The following is a 26,510-nucleotide window of genomic DNA, read 5'->3' on the forward strand; positions in this document are numbered from 1 at the left end:
GGAACAGTAATGACCAAATTAGAGTTACGTTGCGTGTACATCGCTCGAATCGAGGACAACTTCTTTCTTGGCCGGTAATTTGTAATGCGAGTTTTCTTTTTCGCGTCGCGTTTTTATGGCTCTAAGTAGGAGGCCAGCCAGGAGTTTCTATGGCTGCGGTGATGAAAGGTGATGGCGTGATCCAGTGAAGCGGCTTCCGCGCGATCGCCGAAGTGGCCGTATGACTGTCGGTGATGAATCGTTGCTATATAAGAACAGTCGGTCAACAGACCCCTAAAACTTCCGACGAAGGGTGTGGGAATACTGTTGCATACAGCTTCTCTGTCCTTGATGTTTGAGTTGCTCAGATTAGCATACGACTGCTTAAGCTTTTCGATTTATATGAACAATTCAGTTCTTTTTTTTTTTTTTTTTGAAGCATCGCCATCTTATGTGAATTTGCGGCAACAGTCAACGTAATGCTCGAGTCATATCACTACTTTCAGGTAGCAGAGATAGCCTGGGCATCCTGAGCAGCATTATTATCATTTTACCTATGCCGAGAGCAGACTTCAAGAATCGCTAGAATATTTCTGAGCATTAATTAAGCCTTGCGTTGGGCTAGTTTTCGTATTTGTGGTTCAACTTTGCAGCGTTGTTTTTTAAACACAAGTATTTCTGAGCAGTTCCTCAATATCGGAATTAAGTTGAACTGCGTCTTCTTCTATCAATGATGACTGTCAGAGTGAGTTATGCGCCTGCGGTTCTCGGAATTCGTGCGCCACCAAAGCAATAACGTATGCCATTTGCCAACATCAGCGTTTTTTTTTCTTTTTTTAACGTGAAGCGTCTTTCAGTTCGGTCAGCATAGGGTGTCGCTTGTGTCATCATGTAACGAAAACATTTTACACTGGTGTCGCTTATATCTTTGCAACCATGCTACACACTCGCCTGACTTTGGTATCGCTGTGTAGAGGAAAAAGCCGTTGCTCCATCACACATGTGTCGCATGCAGAAATGACTTCGTTATCGCGCCAAGCATGGTGCAGCCGGAGCTAAATTTAGCCTCTCGCTCGGCATTCAGAGAGGCACAGCTGTTCGGTATGTTTGTCCACCCGAGCAGGAACGATTGTGTTTGAGACAGCTCACTCAGCCATAGTAGGCTAATCCATAGCATAATTTATCAAACTCAAACCAGTGCTCATCGGGAGTTACAAGGCTTAATAGTGTGCACCCTCTTGCAGAATTTTGACGGTTGCTCGGCGACGTACGCTCCCCGCTTTCGACACGCAGGGTTCGGATATGGCGTGAACGAGACTCGGGAAGCAAGACAGACGGGATGCCGTTGCAATTCGCACCCGTCAACTGTTACCATGGCCGGCCCGCTACCGTAGCACCGTAGCAGTCGCTACAGCGGCTGCTGCGTCTACCGTTCTTGGCCGAATCGAGCCCATTTCACACGGTTTCTCCAAGGACGGCAGCACGACGTTTTAGCGAGCTGCACCATGAATGCACTGGCTACGTGCCGTTTTTAAATGAACCTTTCGCCAAATTGGGCCACTGTGTGTGCGACACTGGGTGTGCGGGCAGCAACGGAAGACACATCTCGTCACGGATGCGACGCGGGGGCTTCTCCACAGTGCCACTAGATGGGGCAGCGCCCCCAGGAAAAAAAAAACTTTACAGAGGAACTCGGCTGCCTCATGATGCGTTTTGCCAGCGCCACGCACCGGCGCGCCACGCATTTCGGAGACCACGCGCAGGCTTCGCGTCGGCGCTTATAGAGGGCGCCGAGTGTTGATAGGGAATAAAGCCCCTTAAACTTCGTAAGGTAGCGACACTCTCTTCCTCCGCCTTCGATTCTCCTCGTTTCTCCTCTATTTCACGCTCCGTCCTCGACCGTGGCGCCGCCTACACCGCTCGAGCGTAGCGACGGTGCCAACATGTGCTCCTCGCCACTCCGTAGACGCTTTTCGAGCAAAATTGGCGTTGAAGCAGGCCGCGAGGGCCCGCGTGATGCTATTAAGCCGATAGCGACGCGGCGTTGGCATCGGCCAGAGTGCGCGAGGAGGAGGCGGCATTCTTCAAAGCGTGCCGCTACTTTACGAAGTTTAAGGGGTTTTAATAGAGAAGCCCGAGAGAGGAGTGCCGCTGCAGGGCACAATCCTGACACATAAGGCGTATCGGAGGTGCCAGTATATCGTGTTGCTATATTGTTCCAATGCTGAGAGCATTGCCGCCGACTGTCATCGAGGGTTGGGCTCTGTTGAATTTCTCTATTCCCTATCCTTTTTACTCTTTAGCGACGAGATGACGAAACCCAATTCCAAATATTTTAATTTAACTTCTTCAAACCTAAGATGCACTGCAACAGCTGAACAGAGGTTCCTCTGCTGAAGTGAAAACACCGCCGGTACGTGCCATCGCATTATGCGAGTTGCGATACAAATGTGCGCAAACGGAAATCGAAACAATGGGCAATGACAGCGTTAAGAGAGTCGCGTCGAAATGTACTTACCAAACAGTTTAAGTGTCCTTTGGATTTATTCTTTAAATGCTCCGATACGTGGCAGGCATCACAGCCAAATTTCTTGTAGAAATCCACGGGAAACTCGTTATGTTCGGGATCGAGAGCAGGTTGTGGTGTGTCCTTCCAGCAAAGATTAGGGTAGTTTCTGAAATGATTCATTTTTTTGATGTAAAACGATGAGCGCGGTGTTAGTAATGCTACCACGCATGAGACAGGCTGAACCTATACATGTCGACAGTGCGCCGATAATATGGAAGCGTCGGACAAATGTTGGAAATTTTGACTGCTTCAACCCACACGTTTTCAACAGTTTAGAGTGTTGTCCACCTTACCGGTCTCCGTACACGAGTCGATGAAAATTTTTGGAATTCTGTGTGTGCAGCAAGGTCTAGCGTGACAGATACTGTGAACGCATATAAGAAACACAAAGATTTCGGTGCAAATTTTACATTGGAGCTGGTAATGCGACCGGAAGCGCACAAAAAAAAATTTTAAATGCGTGTTTTCCCGTTTTTTCTGGGTCTACTAGGTCATTCTCCGGCTTTATATTTGCAAGAAAGTTAATTGTATCAGATAAATGAAAATTGCTAAACATTTTTTTCTACATTCTTAAAGACATATGAAATGCTTCCAAAGTTTCCCGGTTATTCCGGGAGAACCAAACGGGGCAGCAATTTTATGTTTCAAGAAATGGGGGTGATGTGCACTGAAACATCGAAACCGTGTAGGTAATAAGGAGCGCTGGAAATAATTACAGAGTGATCGTTTCGTTCATATTTAGGGGCGTACAACAGGGGCACGTTATTTATCCGGTGTTTTGGAAGAACTAAACGTGCCACCTCTATTCAGCTTGCATGCGGTCGCGACACATTTTGTTTACTGTGCAATGACTGTTCGAAATAGGCAGGTTAATGAGTGCCTTTGTAGAAACTTTGCCATACTTCTAGAGTGTTAGAAGTACACTTTTTTTGAACGATTGCGAAGTTTACCAGATGTTCTGGAAGAACATCCGTCAGGGCTAAAATTTCAAAGAAAAAGGGGGCATAATATGTCTTATGTGCTGGCAAAGTTGCAAGTGTATCAGTTAAATAATCTGTTTGGGGAAAGTTTTCTTAGGCGAATGGTCGGAAATGTTGTGCGGCCGTTACTCAGAGGTATCCAGTGTCCTGAGACTCGACGCCGAGTCCATTTTTGGTAGACATCGGCAGTATGTCAGGAGTAATGTGTGTCGTGAGTTTAAAGTTTCTACGTTATGAAATTTAAAAGATTTAGTCTGTACGCGTTTTTCTTCCAATTTTCGGACAGTATATACAAAAAGCGTAGGGAGTTGTGGTAAAAAAAAACAACTTTGTCGCAGGTTTTTTCGAAGTCTTAATTATCTGTCTTTCGAAACTAGAATTTTATATTTTCTTTGCGTAATTTGTCGATATGGCCTGGTTTTGCGGTCACGTTTACCACAAGAGCTTTAAACTAATGCTCTGTTGGGTCTGTTAGACAACGGTCATTCTGTGGTTTGCATCAAATATATTGGGCACGATTTTACTCATCTTTCAAGAGTGTCAAGGGCGTCGCCTCAGTGTGCACCGAGCGGTTATTATTATACAGCTGAGTTTTTTTCTTCGTGGAGCGAGCTCCTTGGCAGTGACGGCTGTCCGTCAACGCTAAATGTCTACTCACAGCCTTCTCTTAATGTCCTTGTTCCTACACTGGCCCCTTCGTCTTTCACGTTAGTATCGGACGCGAGGAACGACGCATGATCGGGAGGAAGGAGACGAACGTAACATGGGTTCGTCGCTTCAGCGTTTTGTCTTGGTTGTTCGCCCCGCCCTATGCTGTTGATTATGTTCGAGTGTGTGCCAGGCAGCCCAAATACAACAGGTTTTTATACTTTATAGGTGAGAGCTTTCTGAATGTCGTCTGTGTCAAACAATGCATTTATGATATTGACTTGGATTAGTCCAAATGGCCGACGTCATTACTGCGATGGGCGTTCTTAGGATGCTTCACGCACTTTCCGTTGTCTGTTTTTCTGTCTATCTGTCTGTCTGTCCGTCCGTCCGTCCGTCCGTCGGACAAACGCGGGTCCTCGAGTACGTGACATTGGGTACACATATACCGTTATTCAACGATCCTCTTTCACACTAACTTGGGTCACTGGGTACGCTCATCACTGGGCTTGCTCAACTCTTAAACGACAAAAAAAAAAGAAAACACAAGAGAAATGTATCGGATGCAGGGAGGAACTGAATCGACGTCATATACGTTCAGACAACCTTGCTAGAGTATACAGTCACACGCAACGCGCGGACTTCGCGACAGTACGTTAGACGCCACAGCATGTTCAAGAACCTTGCGGCATACACGCCACGTACATAACGCATCTCTGCGGCGGAGGTACGGTGTGTTGCCACACGGCTTTGCTGCTGATCGCATTAACGTCGACATTCATCGTGAGTTGGGTTCTACCGGAATTCATTGCACCACAAATCGAAATGCACGATAGACTAGTCGACGATATTCTGCTGGTCAATTTCGCAACTGGTCAGTTTAGAGCACCTTGTGTAACGTACGAATTGAACCCAGTGACGGGTTTTCGAGGCACATCAACTTGGAATGAGTTGTAAAAGTAAAAGAAAAATATTGGGTGTATCCGCTTAATTTATTGCTAGAACAGCTGAGTATGCTTTTCAGGACGCACTTTAATGGAACACAAGTGCATTTCTTCGCGCACTTCGTGGTACCGCGTTTCTCGAAACTAGTGTCCTCAAAATTCGTCCCAAGGTGGCTATTGTTTGCGAACTCTCCACCACCAATTCGTAAATTGAGATGTGCGGTAACGTAATGTATTCCGGTCACCAGTAACAGGCGGTGTTACAAGATTCTAAGTAACGTTGAAACAAAAAAGACGCCTCATATAGCGCACTTTTTTCAGTTTAGTTTCAGTCATTTGCCACAACCTTCTGGATATCGCCTGTCATAGAAATTGGTCAGAGACTCGCTCACTTACATCACACGATAATAGAAGTCTCGAATTGACTCTCTGCTGCAGTCAGACAAGGCTGGTCGGCGTCCTCCACGAGCCGAGGATGTCAGGTATTGGTTTTCATCTTTACGGCATTCGCCCCACTTCCCATTATCTTTTTTTGCTCCTACCCTGTAGAGGAAAATATGATCAATTAATTTTCTTGCCTAAGTGTCCACTTAGCTTCCCAAAGCGTTACAACAGTTCAGAGAAGCTGAAAAACGTTAAGAAAAGCAAAGCCAACGCCAAACGCTCCTTACAAGCCACAACGAATCAGCTGCTCAGCGGCGGCCAAAGAGTTTGACAAAACGAACAAGAAAGTGTGTCTGTGCTCTCAAAGAAGGCGCCAAGTTCGTAAGATGCGAAGTTGGTGTAGTGTACACGCTGCCATTAACCTGTGGCCATATTTACCTAGGCCAGACCGGTCGGTGTGGTAATACCTGTCTAAAGGAGCATCGGCAATCAGTTGACAAAGATAACCATTCACACTTAGCCAACCACTGCCAAAAGCTGTCCTTGTGAGCCTGTATTTTGTCGTACTACGATTTTGTTTTCTCGTGAAAACAAACCAACACGCAAAATAACCGAGGCCTTCCGTTTAAAAGAAAGCATGCTGATAGCTCGTAAGTGTGCCATCTGACCAACTGACAGGGAATTTGCCTTTTTGAAAGCCAAGTGATTTCTTTAGATTGTGCGCAAGGTCTGCGTGTTCTTGTACATATTTTTGTATACAATTTGAATTAAACAAAAATTTTATATGCTCTAGCACATGCTCACTTTAGTTAGCCTGGGTGTACCTTCTTTTCCAAAAATAAACTGAATTGCGAGACAGTGCTTGCATTTTACTTTTGCCTTGTGTCTCGTGCGTTGTGCGCACTGCAGTTTCGTAATGAAAAGCTACAAGCTTTCCCAACGTTCAATACTTTTCCAGCCAGAAATAGTATTGAACAACTTCACTATCTCTGCGCTGCACCAAAACAGACAGTGCTTTATTTTTTTGTTTTATACTCACGTATTGCGTTTTACGCTGAAAATAAAATAAAACAAAAAGAATGAACTTCCAGTTTGTGCTCGACTCACAGAAGCGCTACTTGAAGGGCTGTGAGGCGCACTCCGTTGAAGGTGGCTCCATCATCGTGAATGAGTCCCACTGAAGCGTTCCCGAAACAGATGGATCGGGGAGAAGATAGTCCTGCACGAATAACACGTTCCTGTTAGCAGAAGCAGTGATTAACTTCTTTCGTATTAACATAGGAAGTAAGTTTGTCGTTCGGGGGCTTGCTAAAAGTTGAAGAAAAAAAATTATTGACTAATACAGGATCCTCTGCAAGCGAGGTATTTTAAATATGTAGAATTTCCAACCATTTGTGAACAACTAATTGTTGCTAATGTTAGAGATATTTCAGGGAGTTCCACCGTAAAAACAACAACAAAAATTGATTAAAAAAATTAAGGGATTCTATGGGACGAAACCACGATCTGATTATGAGACACCGTAGTGGGGGTTCCTGAAACTTGGACCACCTAGGGTTCTTTAATGTGCACCTAAATCAAAGTACACGGGTGTTTTCACAATTAGCACACATTGAAATGCGGCCGCCGCGGACGTGGATTTGATCCCACGACCTCGTGCTTAACAGCCCAACACATAGCTCCTAAGACACCATGGTGGGTGCGGGCCGAAAAATTGATATTGCAATAGCTGAAAAGAAGCATTGTATTTGTTGTTGTAGGAGGATAGGGAAGGTACTGATTTTATTTACGAGGCTTTGCGCCCGGCTTCTGTATTTTCTTACACCCGCCGTGGTTGCTCAGTGGCTATGGTGTTAGGCTGCTGAGCACGAGGTCGCGGGATCGAATCCCGGCCACGGCGGCCGCATTTCGATGGGGGCGAAATGCGAAAACGCCCGTGTACTTAGATTTAGGTGCACGTTAAAGAACCCCAGGTGGTCTGAATTTCCGGAGTCCTCCACTACGGCGTGCCTCATAATCAGAAAGTGGTTTTGGCACGTAAAACCCCATATATTATTATTATTATTATTATTGTATTTTCTTATGTCAGAAGTTCTGTTAACATTAGCATATTCTAGAAATAATAGGCACATTATTCATGATGTTTATATTAAAATAATTTGGCGACGAATTTGAACTAGTAAATAATGACTCTCAAGTTCGCAGTGTTACCTGATACGCGAGAGATCACGTGGGGAAGATGGACTGGGCATTTCGCGAGTCCGGTTCGTGCTTCGTTCAAACACTTGGGGGCGCTGCCGCCGCGAAGAGTGACGGAAGGTGGCGTGGTGGCAGCGCGTTCTCAGTTTCCTGCTTGCCGGACACCGAATTTCACGTGATCAATACATTCTACTTTGGCGAAGCGCACATATGTTTTTCTGCCCTCTGAAGGAGCATGCGCCGCATTGCGCCACGAACGAGCGATGCAAGACATCTTATACACCAGGAACGTGTACGCACCAGAGCGTTTTCTGAGAAAACGTGACTGTCAATAGTGATAGCGAACAAATTAGCGAATGCGTCCAAGCAGTGGCGGAGTTCTTACGGCCATAAAGCTTCGTGAATTAAGTTTAACGCTTGCATGGGAAAGATACCACTTAAAAAAATAAGTGGCAGATTCGCGATGGGCAGCACAACTTTTGCAGTGGAAAAGAACCTATCCACAAAATGAAAATAGCTTATGAAGCAATTACCACCTTTGATATGTACAAGAAAACCCTAGGTCACACAGACGCAAAAAGCGCTGATACAGCATAAGAGTGTGCTACTATTAATAAGAAGCACTACATAAGGATGGAGTGCGTGTGAGGAAAGTCATTTTATAGTTTCTCACCGTACCACTCTCCGCTCCTCCATGATTCTTGGATGTGCAGCTCCTTCCTGCGCCCAGCGACATGATTCATTTGTAAAGCACTGTTTTATTCAGACTACGAGAACATTATCAACGGAACACTGATGATGATAGATGGTCGCTTTCTGCGGGCTTAAGTTGAAAGCCGTGCACGTCGCTTGACAGGCATTGTTGTTCAGCTTCTACGCTGGCTCCACGGACTCCCTTAGCAGGAGCGTTGCCCAATGCGGAGTCTCCGTGGCTCCTGCCATTTCTAGATGCTTAGCTCGTGCATCGCACGTAACATGTGTCGTAAATTCTGTGCGTTGAGTAAATAACACTCGCCGCACTCAGTATACATGGGAATACGTAACTAGCTATAATGAAGCGTAAGGTGTTGCGTAATGTGCAAAGCTCACAAACAATGGTAGCTTTCCTAGTATACGTTATGGGAGAGCTGCACTCTGAGTCATCCTTTTGGGGCATCCACCATGCAGCTCTGCCAACTTGTGTGAAGAGAGTCCACTGTCTCTGGGGTTGCCACTGCGCAAAGCGTGGCGGCGAACGGTACGGTTGATCAAAGCCAGCTGTGGATTTCACTGTAGCGGTTTTTCGGCAATGTGCCACGTGGTTATGCTTGTCACTGCCCGGCGGCAGAAAGCGCTGGCAGCTTGAGAAAGTTTGTAGGTGTAGGTGTGAACTCGTACGGCTCTAATGATGCCGATTGCTGGTGCGAAAAGTCGGGATGTTGCAATGCCTGGACATTGCGGAAACCAAGTATCGTTTTTATTGCGATTATCTTCGGTGTTATTTCTTGGTTTATTCAATTATTATGTTTGAATTTATTATTTCTTTCTGTGCTTGTTTCTTTTATTTTGCACTATGCTTAAAAAGAAATATATTAGCCTAGCAACCGATATAAAAGAGAACAAAGTTGTCATTTCGTGCATAACACGAGTTTTGCGACCTGAAACGAGGCAGCTGCATGACTTGACACTCACGTCGTTCAGAAATGTTCGACCTATGCTGTGTCGTCAAAATGAGTTTGATTTGAAGTTTTAAGTTTGTCGTGTCGTAGGTTGTAATTTTTTTTTAACAAAGGCGCCTCACCGACCAAATGCGGTAATACGAGCCTAGTTTGTGTGTCAATACTAAGTAGCTTTAAATAGAAAAGTAAAAACACTAGAGCGACTACACGCAGCGATAACTTTCAACTATTTATTTTGAGAGTCATGCATGTTTTTAAATCGACCTCTTGCGCATGTTAGCTGAGGCGTGACATCATGTCAAGGACAACGTGCGCACACGTCCATTTAATAAAACCATTTTGTTTTTAATTAAAGCGAAGCAGTGCAAGCACTTTTTCTGCCACATTGTGAGCATTAGCTGTTTCGATTAACTCACGTGTTAATTGATCTCTGGCTTTTACAACGGCACTGCACTGGTGAAACATTGCTGATCACCCGCACTTGTTACGAAGAAACACCGGCGACCCACTGGAAGGTTTCCTTACGTCGTTGTGTTCCTGTAGCTGGTCACTCAGGCAACGCTGTTCAGACAACGTTAGTTCATCGAGTTTGCCCTACGTAAGATCTGCCGCAGGACAACGGCATTCAGGAGACGAGGTACTCCACAAATTAAACGGACTTGTATTGTTCTGTTTTTTTTCGCACTGTTCGCGAGTGGAATTTCGGGTTGGCCATCTGGCCAGCTTATTCGTTGCCGAAAAGGCAACTTGTATATTTGAGGGCCAAGGTTTTTTTTTTTTCAATTTCTACGATAGCTTTTGAATGTAAGGAACCACAGTATTTTTTTTCTTTTCTATTTAATTTCGGCGTACCTTACTTTTGGGTCGTGACTCCCTAAGAATTCCATTGGCCAAGGGAATCAACGAACTGTTAGAGTACCCAGGCTGAGACAGGTTGACGCCTCGTTTGCTTAGGTTATTTTCGATCAAATGATGGCGATATTTCCGCAGAAAGTTTTGAAAACAAAGGTTAACTATGGCTTGCTGGACTAGTTTCGAATGCGAGCATTGATAGGCAAAACAGTAGTTTACTAAAACAAGGCTCGTAATTTCAAGAAACATGATGGTTGCTAAAGCTCAAACGTACTCCCAGAAATCAGATATCGTTCTACAGGCAGTTACTGTATCATCTGTAGCGGCGTAAGGCACCGTTCAACGATTTTGTGAACTTGTTGCACGACTAAGCTTTTCTGTGGAACAATCAATAAGGAAGTCAGCAACGTACAGAAACAATCAATCTACATTAGTTCCTTCTAGTATCGCAGATGACGTGTTGTGAAATACAAATATAGTTACTTCGAACAGGTGCGACGAACGACCCAATGTACACACCAGTCCTTTGAAGATACGGGCTTTTATTCCACTTGACAAGAATTAACTTAATATTTTTTTTTATTTCAGTACCCTAAGGGCCCCAGCTAGCGTTAAAAACTGTGGCGATATTACAACTTTGCTGGGATTACTAGAGGGACATCTACAGGACAACCTAAGAATGACAAGGTTATATGTGCAACCGTGAGCAAAAGTATACGGACCACAGGGTTGCCGAATAAATAGAATTTCTTCGTGATTAACACGCATAAACGTAAACTGACGAGTACACTAGAGGATTCGTTATGCCATGTTTGGACTACAGTCTTTCATTTCGAGTTGCATTCCCAGGCAGAGGTCTAAATGAGTTTTCTCGCCCAATCCCTGGTCCGTATACTTTTGCTCACGGGTGTACGCTGCCCAATTAAAACAAAATTTGCACAAAGGGACAAGGCCAATTAGCTTTGATTATTTACCTGGCGTCAAGCGGTTTTGCATGCTTGAAACAACAATATCTTTTTCATACTTGTTGCAAGATGAAACCTGAATGTCTAGGCATATTTGAAAGGGCATCCTGATGTCACTGTCCAGCCAAAGGTAATATTATAGTCTGAAAAAAACTAGCTTTGATTTTCAAATTAGTCCTATCATTTATATGTTAGCCGACCAAAGTCTTTAAGCTGTGAGCGCACTCCAGCTGGTTCAGCACTTCTTCAGAGGTGACGAGCAGGTGCACTGCGTTATTTAAGGTGGAGCTTCTTTGTAATTCTTAGGTTGTCACCGACTATAGGAAGCTCGGCAAAGCTTAAAGGGGCCCTGCAACACTCTTTGAGCACGGTAAATAAATTACCCTAGAATAGAGAGAATGCTTCCGTGAGCGCCTGAGCCAGGTATTAGTCAAATCCATGCATCGGGGAACGCACAACGGCTCTGTGAATATCGGTCATGCTTTCCTACGGCTCCGTCAAACCCCCGCCATCTAAACTGCACATAATATGGCGCCATGGCACCTTCATACGACTATTGGCTAAATGTGTGAAACGAAACGCGAAATGTTAACTTTATCGATGGCCACAAAAGTTTATGCAGCGGCAGCAATGTTCATGGCATTTGACGCGCTAAAAGAAAGATTACGAAATGCTAATCCGTTCAGAGTTCGGCGGCCGTCGTCTGTTCTAGTTGAGCGCAAGATCGAGGCGTCGATGAAGCTTCTCCGACTTCTATCAAAGTGCACGTCAGCGCCTTCCGGCGCGTCGTTCGCTATTTTGCGTAAAAAAACTGCCATACGCAGGCTCACTAGAAGGTGACGCGGAGCGCGAAAACGGTGTTTGAACTTTTTGCAGCTGTGGAAATTGTGCGCTTCCCCAGCATTTTGCTTAAAGTGAAAGCGAAACAGCAACGTCGGTGTGCAGTTGACTGCAAAAGGCGGCGAGTGTGGTAAAAAAAAAAAAGAAAGTGCATTGGCACGTGTACCGCAAGACTAGCAGCTTCAGCAAGCCCTGTTAGGTGGCAGCCTCTGAGTTTAGCATGTCATGGGTGCCAAATAGAAAGTAGTGGCATCTACGTGAAATTCTAAAAAGCAAAATGAAACAGCGCACCGTTTAGGGGGTGGAGGGCTGCGGTCACCGCAGCCTGCACGACATTGATTAGAAAGTGTTGCAGGGTCATCTTGAAGCAGCGGAACCTTTCTCGCTGGCTGTTCTGAGCTTTGCCAGTGTCAGTGTTCTCTGCTGGAACTACGCATCTCCGCCAGAACCCTTCTGATCCCCTACGGGCGGAGATCTGTCTGGCCGTTTATCATTGACCCGTCCTTCATAGTTAAAAAAAAACGATTGCGGCAATGTAATCATCGCTGGGCGTCTTTTAAGTGAACACCGCGCAGTTCAGTAAAGCGAATTACCGTAATGCTGCTTAACAAGTAACACGCAACTCGGCACTACAGTATCAGTGATGCTTAATTTTTATCTGTGGTTCACAGTGCCTTCTTCTGGTATCTCGATGTTACGCGTATCATTTTAGCTCCTTGTGAGGTCGTTTCACTGAACTCCAGTTCAGTGATGAAGGATTAGTGGAAGAGCCAGGCTCATCTACCCTATGCGCTCTGAGTCTCCTTCGTTAGTGCCACTGTTCGTGATCAGAATTCTCTACCCACGCACTTTCGCTATTGTTTTGCGGAATGATGGGTTAGGTTGGGCAGAAGCTGTATTGCAACGTGCAGCAGAAACATTGTCCTTTGAATGGTGCCTGCATCACCGTATACTTACCCTGTCGCAAGAAACACTATGTCGACGTCGCGTGCCAGTGTTTCATTCCAGGTCATTATTGCGCCCAGCTTGTCCAGTGTGTCATTCGCTTGTAGTTTATCTGTTCCGCTTATAGTAGTGCTCGTAATTATGTCTTCCCTCTTGGTATAAAAAGAAGAAAGCAAATGGGTGATTAGCAGCGGAATATATACAGTTAAACCTCGATATAACGAAGTAGGTAAAATCGCCAATTTGCTTCTCTATATCTAAATTTGCTGTATTGAAATTCGACCTTTTATGCAGATAAGTACAGTTACCGATCAATTCCTCTTACACGAAAAGGGGCCGCAGAGTTTGCCTAATGACTGGTCAATCGAAAAAACAAAAACAAATTTGAATGAGAAAACGATCCATTTTGATGAATTTGGGAATCGGCAACGAATGATGCGGTTTCATGCCACGTCGACGATATCTTCAGATAGTGCGGTACGAATTAAGCGAAGCCAGCACTGGGACGACGCTATCATGAAAAGCGCCGGCAGCGGGGAGCGAATGCTTCGTCTGCCTCTCGCTCCTACGGGTCACCGAAAACTCGAGATTGCGCAACCTTCAGTGCTAAACGCACGGGAAGACAGCTTACGTGATTGCCACGCCGTCGCGGCACGCCCACTCTTCGCACACGCGGCAGATTACCTCTAAGGCAAGGTGCGCGGCTGCGTATGCGCTCAGCCGCGCGACCAGCCATGCGCAGCCACGGCCGAGACGCGCGCCCGAAATCGCGCCCGCTTGATCGCGTTGCCGCGAGCTCCCTCTCCTCTCCCTCTTTCCCTTTGCTCGTGCGGGGAGGCGACACTCGTACGTGAAGCTACTATCTTTCTCTCTCACCCTCGCACACATTCACTTACACCGAAAGCACGAAGTGTACGGGGCGCGATAGCATCTTATCGCACTTGGACTTTATACGGAACATGAGAGGTGCGTTTACAAGCAGCCGCTTGTAATTCAATCATTTAACCACCTGCGTTTTCCATTTATTGTCTCGGCATTCCTTGGCTGCGTTATATTGAAATCCCATACAAAAACATTTGGTTGTCTTTAGGTTCGAATTACATGGTGTTCTATGGAAAAAAGGTTATAAAAAGGTAAATACTTCGTTTTATCGAGAATTTCGGTACATTGAAATTGCTTATCTAGGTTTAACTGTATTTGCTATATGTTCTCACCTGAAGTTTCGATGATCCGACAAGAGTGAGGCGGATTTTGGGGTCATCGTGTAGCTTGAAGTACTCCTGGGCCTGGAAAATTTAACGCGATGATTGTTGGTTGGTTGGGATTTAATGGTACAAAGGCAACAAAGTGACAGCGGTGACTGTGTTGACCAGTTGAATGCTTCACTTGCGCGCTTGACTGTAACCATAACAATTATAGAAGGAGGGCTAATGGCACCAACGAGTCGTTGTACTCAGCCATAAAAACAAGCGAAAAACAAGGAAAAGCAACTGCTACGGTGAAGGTGAATAGAATGTCGCCGAATGTGGCATTCTAGTACAATCTAACGGCTTCATTGAGGTGCCACTTACGTGACCATTTCTATTTTTTTTTAGTTTCAAAGAAGCCATAGCTCACACGTTAGGACGTCGCGAGTTATTCTAACAACATTAGGGCGTGGCGAGTTATTCTAACAACAGCCGTCGCCGTTCTGTTTGCCAGTTTTTGTAGCTAGATTTGTTGTGTTCATCACACATCCCTCTCAGTAGAAGTGAAAATTGGGCGAATTGGTATACGTTGAACATGGTAAAAAACTGCGAACGACAAAGCACAAAATTAAATTATGGGGTTTTACATGCCAAAAGCACGGTCTGATTACGAGGAACTTCGTAGTGAGGGGCTCCGGACCACTTAGGGTTCTTTAACGTGCACCGAAATCTAAGTACAGGGGTGTTTTTGCATCTCGCTCCCCATGAAAATGCGGCCACCGTGGCCGGAATTCGACCCCGCGACGTTGTGCGTAGCAGCCCGACGCCATAGCCACTAAGCAACCACGGCGGGTCGACACAGAGCACAGCGAAAGAAGAACACGCAAGACGAGCATTGACGTTGGCCCTTGTTTTCGTCCATCGGGAATGACATCTTTATAGAACACTAGGAACCGAACATCACTATTTTCTCATGCGTGCAAGCTTCTACGAGAATGATAAAGCAAAGTTTGAGGGGCCCTGAGTATACTGGTACCAGTTAATAGATTTGTAAGTCCTCATACACGAGTTGTCCGAATTCGTCAGCCTCTTGCAGGAAGGCTTGTCGGATTAACCACTGAGGTTTGTTCACGGATGATTTCAAGGGGTTCCAAAGCGATTTGCAGTAAAGAATACATAATTAAGAAGTGCATCTCTTATACAGCGCTCCTATAGCTGCAACGTTGTTTTTAGCTCGCGCGCGTTGTATCTTGCCAATGTTGTGCAATGTGTGGTGCATGATGCCGCAGAGAAATTATGCGAACTAGAAATGTCTTGAACTACGCATAAAATTCGCGTTGCTATTTATTATATTTTTTACTTTTAGTTTTGGTAATTATCAGACTTGTATCCGGGAAGTTTTATCATTAGGGAAGACTTCAACTAATGTCGATTTCCGAGACGGTGTTCATGACTTGCACTATATGTACCTTCTACCAATTGCAACGAATGCTCTGTCCGGTAATGGCAGCAGGGGCGGCTGCCACCTCCCCTATATATGATATACTGAAGTGCGAACAATAAAAAAGATGAAAGTTTGATACAGAAGTTGTGGTATACTTTACTTTGGGTAAACATTGACCGAACCGTCACCACACGGGGCACCTAGATCATAACTAGTTCATCATCATCATCATCATCATCATCATCATCATCATCATCATCATCATCATCATCATCATCATCATCATCATCATCATCATCATCATCATCATCATCCTGGTTAAGCCCACTGCAGGGCAAAGGCTTCTCCCATACTTCTCCAACTACCTCGGTCATGTACTAATTGTGGCCATGTTGTCCCTGCAAGTACATGACCGGGGCTGTTGGAGAAATATGAGAGAGGCCTTTGCCCTGCAGTGGGCGTAACCAGGCTGATGATGATGATGATGATGATGATGTCCTTGCAAACTTCTTAATCTCATCCGCCCACCTAACTTTCTGCCGCCCTGTGCTACGCTTCCCTTCCCTTGGAATCCATTCCGTAACTCTCAATGACCACCGGTTATCTTCCCTCCTCATTACGTGTCCTGCCCATGCCCATTTCTTTTTCTTGATTTCAACTAAGATATCATTAACTCGCGTTTGTTCCCTTACCCAATCTGCTCTTTTCTTATCCCTTAACGTTACGACAAGTAGAAGTGGTAGACATGGCGTCTGCAATCACAATCATGCAGATCACTATCCGAGAAACCAATAAACTTGGCCAGCGATACGGCAACGCGTTATAGACCAGTGTCGGAATTGAACCAATGAACTCACGATAGCCCTTTCGTAAAGTTACATGCTTTTGGCCAACGTTCGTTAGGTTGATTCAAAGTTTGGGCAAGGTTTTAGCTAGAATGCACTAGATGATGCAGATAGGCTAGGAAAAGTTCCGGCAGAGATTCGCAATGTGGGAAAATGTATAAGAATAAAACTGCATGACTTCTAGCTTAGGGTACACGTGCTCCGTGAAGTCTCTCCGATAGAGTATTGCTTCAGTAACGTAGTAAAATAAATATACGCGCATTCTTTCGATAACATGGCCAAGTCACGAAGAAGTACGAGATCTAATGAAATAATTAATGCAAAGTCAATGCACATACGCTCACACAGTGCACAGTATGTATATTCACTTGCGAATATTTGACCTCGAAAAGAAGTGTATTGACTGGAGAGTGAACTTGAAAGCGTGAACCTTTTCAAACCAAAGCTTTCGAGGCCGCCTCGCCCTGTTTTAGCCTGTCCGCATGTCTAGCTCGTTTGGGACCTTTTCAACAAAAGATCCAAGGACACCTAAGCCCTTTTTCTTGAATTGAATTTCTATGAATTGTGAATGGAAAATCTATAATGTTCAAGTGAACGTTGCTGAGCGGTCCCTCGAGTTTAGAACCCCTTGCGGGCAAGCGAGCGCATTGAGACGCCGGACACGTTTCGATCTGGTTTTGCAGAGACGCACTTAGAACGCAGGCGAGAGCTTGCACGGACAGGAAACACGCGGATGACACAGGCTTCTGAGAGCGAGAGCAAAGGTGACGTGGCGTCGCGGCGACGCCCTGTCCTCTCACGCAACACTTGGCGCGCGAGCAGATGTTCGCCTGCTCTGCTCCGTCGAGAGTGCACGAGATGACGCAGCCAATAGGAATTTACGTGCCGCTTCGCTCCAACAGACGGCGACTTTTTCGCTCAATCAGGCATTTTATGCTTTCTCATAAGAAAATGTGTCTGATGGTTGGATGCGAAGCAGGGTCGTCTTGCGCAATAGTTGAATGTGTTACCCATTTAGGCTGCGTACTTTTTTTTATTTATTGGCAGAGTAGAGAAGCACAACTAAACATGGCAAACAGTTAAATGACGTCTGCAAAACCTTAGTTCATCTGGGGAGCTATAACGTAAAGCTATTCCAAACTTTTTTATTCCGATTCTGCTGTCAGCGCTTCACGATCGGTCAAAAAATTTTCGCGCCACTCCCACTTCGCCAGTCTTTGACGCGGCGTCACGAAAACCGAAAAAAAAGAAACCACGTTATATGTTATGTGCACATTGATTCTGCATGATTAGATGAAACGAAGGCAAAACAATCATTTATGATTCGGCGTCGTTTTCGCCATTAGCCGTCTGCTATTTGTCAAGCCTTTCAGGGCTGCACCCACGTCATTTATCTGTCACACGACGTCATAAGGTCGCGAAAACTCACCGCGTCAAAGTGACGTGTACCCGCTAAAGACGCATTAATTCGCTGAACAAAACTGAATTTTTTTCTGAATAGCCGGGCACTGCATGTCCCGTTCCGAAAGGAATAGAAGACGGCTGCCCGCCGTCTTCGAGTTGCAAGTAATTGCAACTCGGAGCTGTCTGGGAGCATGAATTTAGTTGCGTATAACAATTTCTTTTTGTGTTTTGCGTGGCAGTATAACGTTGCCGAGCCCTTTCGACACATATATGACATTGCCGCTCGAGCTCTCTCTTGCTGAGCTTTCGTTTTAGCGGCATTTCTAACCTTCTGTTGCGTGCCGCTGCGATTTTCGACCAGCTACTTCAAGCTAATTAAGGGGAAGCGGACCAATCGTGTACGCCGGCACCACCTTAATCATCGGGTTGCCTACTTTCACTGGGCTGGCACGGCCCCATCGAAACCATCTACACTTGAGCGTTCTCTCCGCCTCGTGCCAGCCAATGAGATATGAAACAGCTCAATGTAGGCAATGTTATTGACTTTAAAGCAAAAAAAAAAAATGTGACCTCCCATATACGAGGAGCGCATTTAACTGGGATTTTCAAACAACGCTGCGTTTTACCACTCGATGCTTGCGTCGGTGGTAACGTAAATTTGACGTCATGAGATTGTAATGGAAACAGATTGGAATAGCTTTACGTTATAGGGCCCCTGAATGCTGATTAAAACTCCTAGTGCTTGACCAAATAATCTGAATTGCCAAACCGTTCAGCTGCTTCTAGCAGGGCTTGCTAAGACTCTCCTATGCGCCATTTCCACTTTCGATATTGTTTTTCCTCGCATCACGTTTACGTAGGCATATCTTCAGGACATTCCGGTGCTCAAGAAATCACGGAGGCTCGGAAACACTATCGAATTACAAGGCACGTCTCCTGACTGGCAAACGCTTGATGTCGTGGGCTGTTATTTGTAGTGTCTTTTCTATCGTTCTTTGAAGGATGTTTGAATGTAAGACAGGAGCCTAGTATTCAATGAGCACCTCTCGGCTATTTACATCAAACGCAGTTGACGGTACACGGTGCAAAAATGCTTTTTTTCTTTAAATTCTGACCCCCTCTTTGCTGGAAGAGCGCGCCCATGGGAAGCTTGACAAAAAAAAAAAAAAGAAAAAGGAACTTTCGGTGCTTGGTTTTACAAGCTTTCGTCTAACGGACGGACGGACGGACGGACGGACGGAAAGTGCTTGGCGTGTCCCAATGCTGCCACTGACATTAATACGGACCGCCACATAAATATATTAAGGGGCTTGACAGCGGGCATACGTATAAAGGCAATAATAAGTAAAAGCAGTACTATAGTCAGGATCATTCCATAGCAGCTAGGAATTTCCTTCACTATGAGGCTGTTTGGCCGCAAGTAGAAAAGTCACAAAACTATAGCACCCTCATTAAGTTATCGCTCGTAGCCTGTACACTAGACCTAAACGAATTGATTGGCTACATTTTGAGCAGATTTAATTTATAGAACAGTAGAAAAACTAGGCCCGCCTAACAATTCGAAAATATGGCGGGTCGCTTAACGAAGAAACCTCTGTTGCTTACCGCTCTTGTGAGTACAGTGAAGTAGGCGTCGAAGCTGTCGTTCACTTTGAAGAGGGCTCGCTCCGAAAATGCCTTGTCATAAACAAAATGCAGCCCTAATTGTATAACTTCCTCTGAAACAGCGAGAAGTTCACATTGCTTTAAAGTAGGTAAAATTCTGGCCAAGCATTTCAACATACACATCTGCTTTCACACATCTGAAGATTTTATGTGTTGCGAAAAGTGGACATCTAGCGTGTATCAGAAAGCGGGTGTCGATAGAAAAAAATGAAGATGGAAGGGGGGGGGGGTGTTGCGAATAATTGCGTGATATCTTTTCTTTTTCTTAGGAAAGGCGGGAAAGTCGGGCTGAAGGGAGCTCTGATGACCTGCATGAGCAATGGAATTAATATGTCAGGAATGTTAAGAAGGATGGCTGTTTGGGCAGCTTGGTGATCCATTATCGTCAGTTTGCAGAGCAGCAGGAAAGTTAAACGAGGACTTAGATAAGACAAGTGCTGTGGTTAATTGGGCTCGTAGGCGACGCCGATACCTGTCAACTCAACCAAATTTTACAGCGGGGCTATTTATGGCTAGGATTCCATGTATTTTTGTTCTACGTGTGCAAAAGCCGTGGGCCGATCCCGGAGATCATATACCGGAGATCCCGGAGACGGTGAAGTTCCCGGCCGGCCCGCAGTGTTGGTGACAACAAAGCAAGGCTTCAAGCACTCTGCCAACTTGCAAAAATAAGTTTAATATAGTGTGTCCAAATAGAACCCGTATCAGATATTAAGCTGATGAGAACAGATACTACACATTCACCCGCGTTGACCATCTGTTAAAGCCCCTAAACTTCGTAATGTAGCGCCATGCTTTAAACAATGCCGCCCTTTCCTCACGCGCTCTGGCCGAGGCCGACGCCGTGTCGCTATTGGCCTAATAGCATCACGTAGGCCCTCGCGCCGTGATTCAGCGTCATTTTCGCTCGAGAAACGTCTACGTAGTAGCGAGGAGCGCATGTTGGCGCCGTTGCTACGCTCGAGCGGTGTAGGCAGCGCCACGGTCGAGGAGGCAGCGTGAAAGAGAGGAGAAACGAGGAGGAGTAAAGGCGGAGGAGAGTGTCGCTACTTTACGAAGTTTAAGGAGCTTTACCATGTCTACGTTCGCACGGCGCTCTCTTTGTCGGCGTTCCAAGCGCTTGCGTATCTGCTTTCCTGCCCCTCTCCTGTGGCTGCGACCCCGTCGAAGCGTCACGCGTGTCTAGTTTCCTCCGGCACCTAGGGGCGGCGGTCCCGTCGTCCACGCGAATTTACATAAAAATGACGGTAACTGAATTCGTACGTTTGTTCGAAAGTGTGTGTCACCTCTGTGTAATGTGCTAAGCAGCTTCGCTGGTCGTACACCTTCACAGAGTAGAATGACTCATGATTTTTCACAAACATTACTAATTTGGCCTCGCTTTACGACTTTTCGAATGTTGTGTCAAGCTTTGCAAAAAATCTGTTTGCGAGCGAGTTTACCTCGTCGGTTTACCCTATTTACCCTCTGTACCACGTATAAGACGGTGTTGTCCTATATCGTTGGAAACTAACTGAAAGTGAAGTTTGTTAAGACAAGTTTCTGAAGCAGGCGAAATTGGTAGCACCAAAGTCGCTGAAAACGTCGCTGTGATCTAGAAACGGCGTGTTGACTGTTACACTATATTTAATAAAAGTGAGCATGTACTTCTTTAAAAGTTCAGCCTCAGGGAAAGCTTTAAATGCGAAGCATTTCTTTGACCCCGTTCTCAGAGCCAAGGTCGAACTTGAGGTATTCCAAGGACACATAGTGTGTCGCCGATGCGCGTGCATCCTCATGTGCCCGTTCGCACGCTGCTATTGGCTTGGTGCCTTCTTGCTCCACTCACCGGGAAATGGGAGCGCACGTCATAAATAGACGTCGCTCGGTTGCGCTAGCTGCGCTACGTTGCGCATATATGCCTGTACTTGCATTTACGACAACGGGTACTCGAAAGCATAAAGCGGAAGGCAAGCGTAAGAGTGCAAAGGCTCTGCGGAAAGAAGTATGTGATGCATACTGACGGGGCGATGCAGGAGGCAGAGCGACAGGTCCACGAGATACGCATGGCCGTGCAGCGCGAGCAACAAAAGAAGAGCGACGTGCTGCCGAAGAACAGTGGCACGCCAAGCGAACAAGTGGGCTAAACAGGCCGCCGAGACCAAGCGGCGCCGATTGGATAGACCGGCAGTTACGGGACGCAGGCGAGTACTTTCAAAAGCAGTTTGTTAAAGACGAATTTGGCTTGGAGTGTAGTGTTTGCGATGGCCTCTGGTTCCGATCGTACTTCGTGAGGGTGTCGCAGCCCGCGCTTGTAGCGATCGTTTATAGCGAGCGCTGGCTCAGGAGGACGCTTATTCGCTTGAGCTGTGTACCACGTGCAGGAGAGAAATGCTTGACATTTCTTGGATGGTTCTTACTATATTATATTTTTTAATGCGTCCCAAGGTGTGCCAGTGCTTCCTCTGAGGCTACGCTGCTAACGCATCCAAGCAACGGGTTCAGCTTTCGGTGAAGTTGGCAGCTGTTTTGTCTGATTTCTGCTGCCACAGCTCTTCTCATCGTTTTTTGTACATTAGGGCCTCTCGATTACTGTGTTGTGGTGGGCGCCATGCACATAAAATATGTTTTTCCCATTATGTTTCCTTTATTTTTACAGCGATCTGCTTAGTGCGACTGTAGCGCTTACATACCCACGAATTTCGGACATTGCCCATTCGACAGTCTGTTGAGCTTTGCCGCAACACAGCAGCGTAATTCAATGAACAGCACCTTCAAAAATTGTATTTCGAGAGATTGGTCTAGTTTGAACGTGCTTTTGTTAGAAACGTCGGGAAGGTATTTCCTTCTAATAACATAAACAATTATGTCACTTAGTCGGCACTTCGTGCGGTGTTATAGCAATGTTTTGGTCCTGACGAAAACTTCTATAAAGCAAAAAAAAGTTAGATAGGTGCTGTAAATGCGTATGTTAATAAGAAGGACGTACCCTCTCGACATTACTAATTGAAACTAGTTGAAATTTCGCCAATATATTGAAACAGATTATTTAAAAAAGATATTGACCATTGATTTACGCTAGTGTATTGCGCTGAAGTTCAACATATTTTTGAAGGCGCAATGTCTAAAATTTCACGACATGAAAAGCGGCCCCGTCATGTACACAACTCTCTCTGATATCACCTCAATGTTCAACCGTGTTGTACATAAATCGTTACGATTTTTTGTAACATCCACGTCTTCGTTTCTGCTCGGTCGGCTCGTCTCCTAATGACCATGGCCCGTCTACACCGGTCGACTACCATTTATTAAAGACGGACGGCTATATACGAGGAACGAGAATCCAGCACTCTAACAGGCATTCTATGAAACACTACAATGTTTGCACGCTTCCTTGGGTGGACCAAAATAAGGAATGAATTCATATTAAGGGAAATGGAGCCCATTTTGTGGGCGACGTGTTTGGTTTATTAATCTTTTCGGAAACTTATTACTCAGTACTCGTTTTTCTTTTTTGCGAATTTTTATGCGTTATACAAGGCGTGTAGTTGGTTATTTCGGCTCATCAGTGAACTATGCTAAGCACGTTATTCATATTTCGTCCAAGTAAAAGAAGCTTGTTGTGAGTGACGAGAGACAAATGCTTAATCTGTGGATGTTAATTTGTAGAAAATTACTTATTCGAGCGTTCCAATATCTTATATCACCGTTATCTGCAATGTTTCTCATGGTAGTTAGGCAACTATACGTGACGCCGAGTTCCAGTTTGGTGTAAGTGGGGTATAATAAGTGTAATGGGCCGCGGAGCTTTCATGTTCTTTTTTCCATTTCCTATTTTCCTCCGTCATACGAGGTTTGTAGTTCGTTTACCTAGTGTCATTGGTGAAATAAGTAAGACATTTTTTTATATTTGGCGAAACTGAGGGACATGTTATGAGTAATGTGTAAGCAAACTTAAACGTGTGTGGATTAGTTTCAGCCGTTGCAATAAATCACGTGTGCAAGCATTTCGGAGCGTTATAACTGCGTTTTGCGAAACGTCACAGACTTTAACCCATCTGCCGGGGGGGGGGGGGGGGGGCATAGTTACCTAAGGTCAAATTTGGCAAAAGTAGTGCGACGATATAGCCAATGTTATCGCGTAGTCAAATGTGTTTGAATGAATTACGGCCTTGGTAAAGATTTATGTATAAGGGATCAAAACCGTTTGTGCAGGCAAGGTTTTCAACAGGCAAGTCACATGCGGTTAATGTTTTAAAGTATGCGGTGTACTTATAGGTAACAAAACTTTTTGGTGCAACTTCGCGAAATCTATATGCTTGCAATTTGGTTGTGCTTCTGGGAGGTCGCACATCTCTGCTGTCTTTTCTTTTTCCAACGCTGTTTATAATTGCCCTTTCAGTGTAACTTGGAAAGATGTGTATTTTTTAATTAAGCTAGCATTTATGGTTAGCGTCACTTATTTTCTTTATTGGTCCACCTACTACAAAAGCGTCTGGTACAGAATATCAATTTACCTGGTACGAGATTTTGCTGTAAAACACTCATGCCTATTCCCAGCGTGTCTGTGAAAAAATGCCAAACGGTTTTATTGAATTTTTTGTAGGCAAACACAAGTAACTGACTGTTGCGTTTTTCATCTTGTTTGTTTGCTAAAGTAGCTCTTGGTGTGATGGAAGATTAGCTTTAAGTATAAGATTACCTTCGTGCACCGGGGGGCCCCACCAATTTCCAGAAGTAGCATCTAGAAATGAAGCAAAATTTTTAATTTGTTACATAGTTTTACATGCGAAGAAACAAATTAGGACAACTCTTATGGCTAATTGCTTCAAAATGTGATCTGTGGCAGTGTCTTAAACAAAACAAGAATAACAGCAACAACAGAAAAGTGCCCTACCCCGAAACCAAGCATCTATGAGTGAATCATATCAGCGTCATGTGTACAGGGTGTCACAGCTATCTTAAGCCATGGCTATAATTTATGCCGAAACACGCTGCGAAGACACGGCCGAACGCAAGTTTTTGGCTATTGAGTGAAACAAGTTAAGCAATTTTTTTCGTATTCTGCTTAATTGCATATTTAATCAAGTTTAACTAATTGACCAACCTCGCAAATATAAACTGGAGGCCATGTCTTCTAGTAAGAATGCTGTAGGGCGATCTATGAAACATCTAATTCAGCATCGTCGAAACTCCTACTTGCTAAGCACTACATTTTTTTTTACGTCGTAAAATAAAAAAAAATGCGCGTAACCTGCCACACCGCGATCGCAGTAGCCTCAAGAGTGCCGCGTGCGAACGAACGAACGATCAGCGTATCTAGCTTGGTGCGCTGCTACTCAAAAAGCGACAGGGCAGCGACTGAGGCTCTGGCTGTGTGATTTAGGCCATTGATTGTGCGATTTGAGCCCGCATTAAGCTTTAAGTTACTGTAAGTCGGCCGTTGAAGCTATGACCGCCTTCGATTGTACAAACTGTATCGTTGGCGAGCGATTGACTAACAAGTGTCACACACTGGAGTACTGCACAGTTACATGGCAACTGTAAAAAAGAATGGTACTGCTGGAAGTGAAATTGGATCCACGCCAATACAAGCATGCAGACTCACAAACAGGACAGGAGGCTTGCGTTGCGCTGCGTCGTGACGAAAGTGGTTAAGAAATGGCACTACATAGCGCGTGAACCGACGCCCTGGGAACATCTGGGGTCGAGTAGTCAGTCGTTGGAGCATCTGGACGCTTGTATGGTGTAATGCATTGCCGCATATGCCAGAGGTGTTTGTAATGTCTCGACTTGACCTCCTCGGTCTCTTAGCACCTAATCGGGTGTGGAAGTCAAGTCGGATGCATGCAAAACGGTACGAAAGTGATTTAAGCGCATTATCGCGTTCATATTTTCTGGGAATCGGTATCAACTTGAACTAGGCGATTGCGTCATCGCAGACGAGCAAGAAAACATCCATGAAGTACGTTTCAGAAACAACCAGTTGACTTGAATAATCCAGGATGCAGCATAAACGTGCCAACCTACCACGTCGTCTTACACTTTCATCTCTCTTCTCAGTCCAACGGAAACGCTTTTTGCGACAAAGAACACGAGGAGATTGTTAATTTCTCCGCCTGCATGGAGAAGCCACACTATGCACCTAACCGGCATATTTATATAAAAAACAATTGGGTTTTCACATTCGCAGCATACTAATCGGCAATAAGAACCAACGTGAAGAAGATTTATATATCTGAGCTTTTTTCGGGTTCGAAGAGGTCAAGGTAAAAAACATAATAAAAGAAATTGGCAACTTACACACACAAGGGAGGAATAAAAAGCCGATATATGTTGGCTTCATCGTGGGCACAGTGGCATAGGTGCCTCCCCTGCAGCACGGAAGACAAAAGTGTGAGAAAACAGAAATTTAAAAACGGGATCATGCTGCGAGGTTATTAGAATAATATAGTTAAATGATGGTTCAGAGTTACTTTGCAAATATAGGTAAGGAGAGGGGAGGGAGCGTACGATAGAATTACGAAAGCTTGACGTGCGATTCTTCATATAGAGGTAAATTTTAAATTGTCTGGAAGTATGATCGAACTTGACAGCCTGCATACAACATTTTAGAAAAAAAACTTTTGGAAATTAAACTTTTGGAATTACTTTTTTGGAATTACTTTTGGAAAAGCACACGTCTGCTATAGTACTTGCGCATTATGGTGACAAAAATATTCTGCATTTATATGCATATTGCCGAACGCACTGCCCTTCAACGCAATGAGAAAATGAATCAGCTTTTTTATTTCAGGATAACTAGCGCGAATTATGTGCGAGAAGATAGCGCCATGTCAACATAACATAATTGTGATCACATTGAGAAAGTGAAATACTTACGTTTTTATGGAAGCACAATTTTAGCGGTTCACCGCGTACCTTTCGAATGAACAGTACTCGCGAGATGTCTGCTGATGTGCGAAAAGGCACGCACGTCGCTTTAATTTATTGTACTTCTTAAAGCCGTGCAGCTGCGAGTGG

The 26,510-nt window shown here is 45.0% G+C and overlaps 2 protein-coding genes and 1 non-coding gene across 4 annotated transcripts in view; all 3 read right to left on the reverse strand.

Annotated features, from left to right (window-relative positions):
• The window catches only part of LOC142560545 (uncharacterized), an 81,997-nt gene that overhangs the window by 5,912 nt on the left and 49,575 nt on the right, over positions 1-26,510 (reverse strand). The gene's annotated exons all lie outside the window — the stretch shown is intronic.
• LOC142559811 (uncharacterized) lies at positions 919-26,441 on the reverse strand. The gene is made up of 11 exons (XM_075671476.1): positions 26,370-26,441; positions 25,791-25,861; positions 24,190-24,231; positions 19,449-19,561; positions 14,178-14,249; positions 12,976-13,115; positions 8,377-8,423; positions 6,612-6,723; positions 5,517-5,663; positions 2,498-2,654; positions 919-945 (listed from the first exon to the last, which is right to left on the reverse strand). The coding sequence occupies exons 2-11, from the start codon at positions 25,831-25,833 to the stop codon at positions 919-921; spliced, it is 900 nt and encodes a 299-aa protein (XP_075527591.1). The 5' UTR covers positions 25,834-25,861; positions 26,370-26,441.
• On the reverse strand, positions 20,078-20,269 carry LOC142562606 (U2 spliceosomal RNA). Its single transcript, XR_012823942.1, has one exon. It is a non-coding gene; the product is annotated as a U2 spliceosomal RNA (small nuclear RNA).

Source organism: Dermacentor variabilis, chromosome 10 (genome assembly GCF_050947875.1).
Source record: "Dermacentor variabilis isolate Ectoservices chromosome 10, ASM5094787v1, whole genome shotgun sequence".
Taxonomy (NCBI): domain Eukaryota; kingdom Metazoa; phylum Arthropoda; class Arachnida; order Ixodida; family Ixodidae; genus Dermacentor; species Dermacentor variabilis.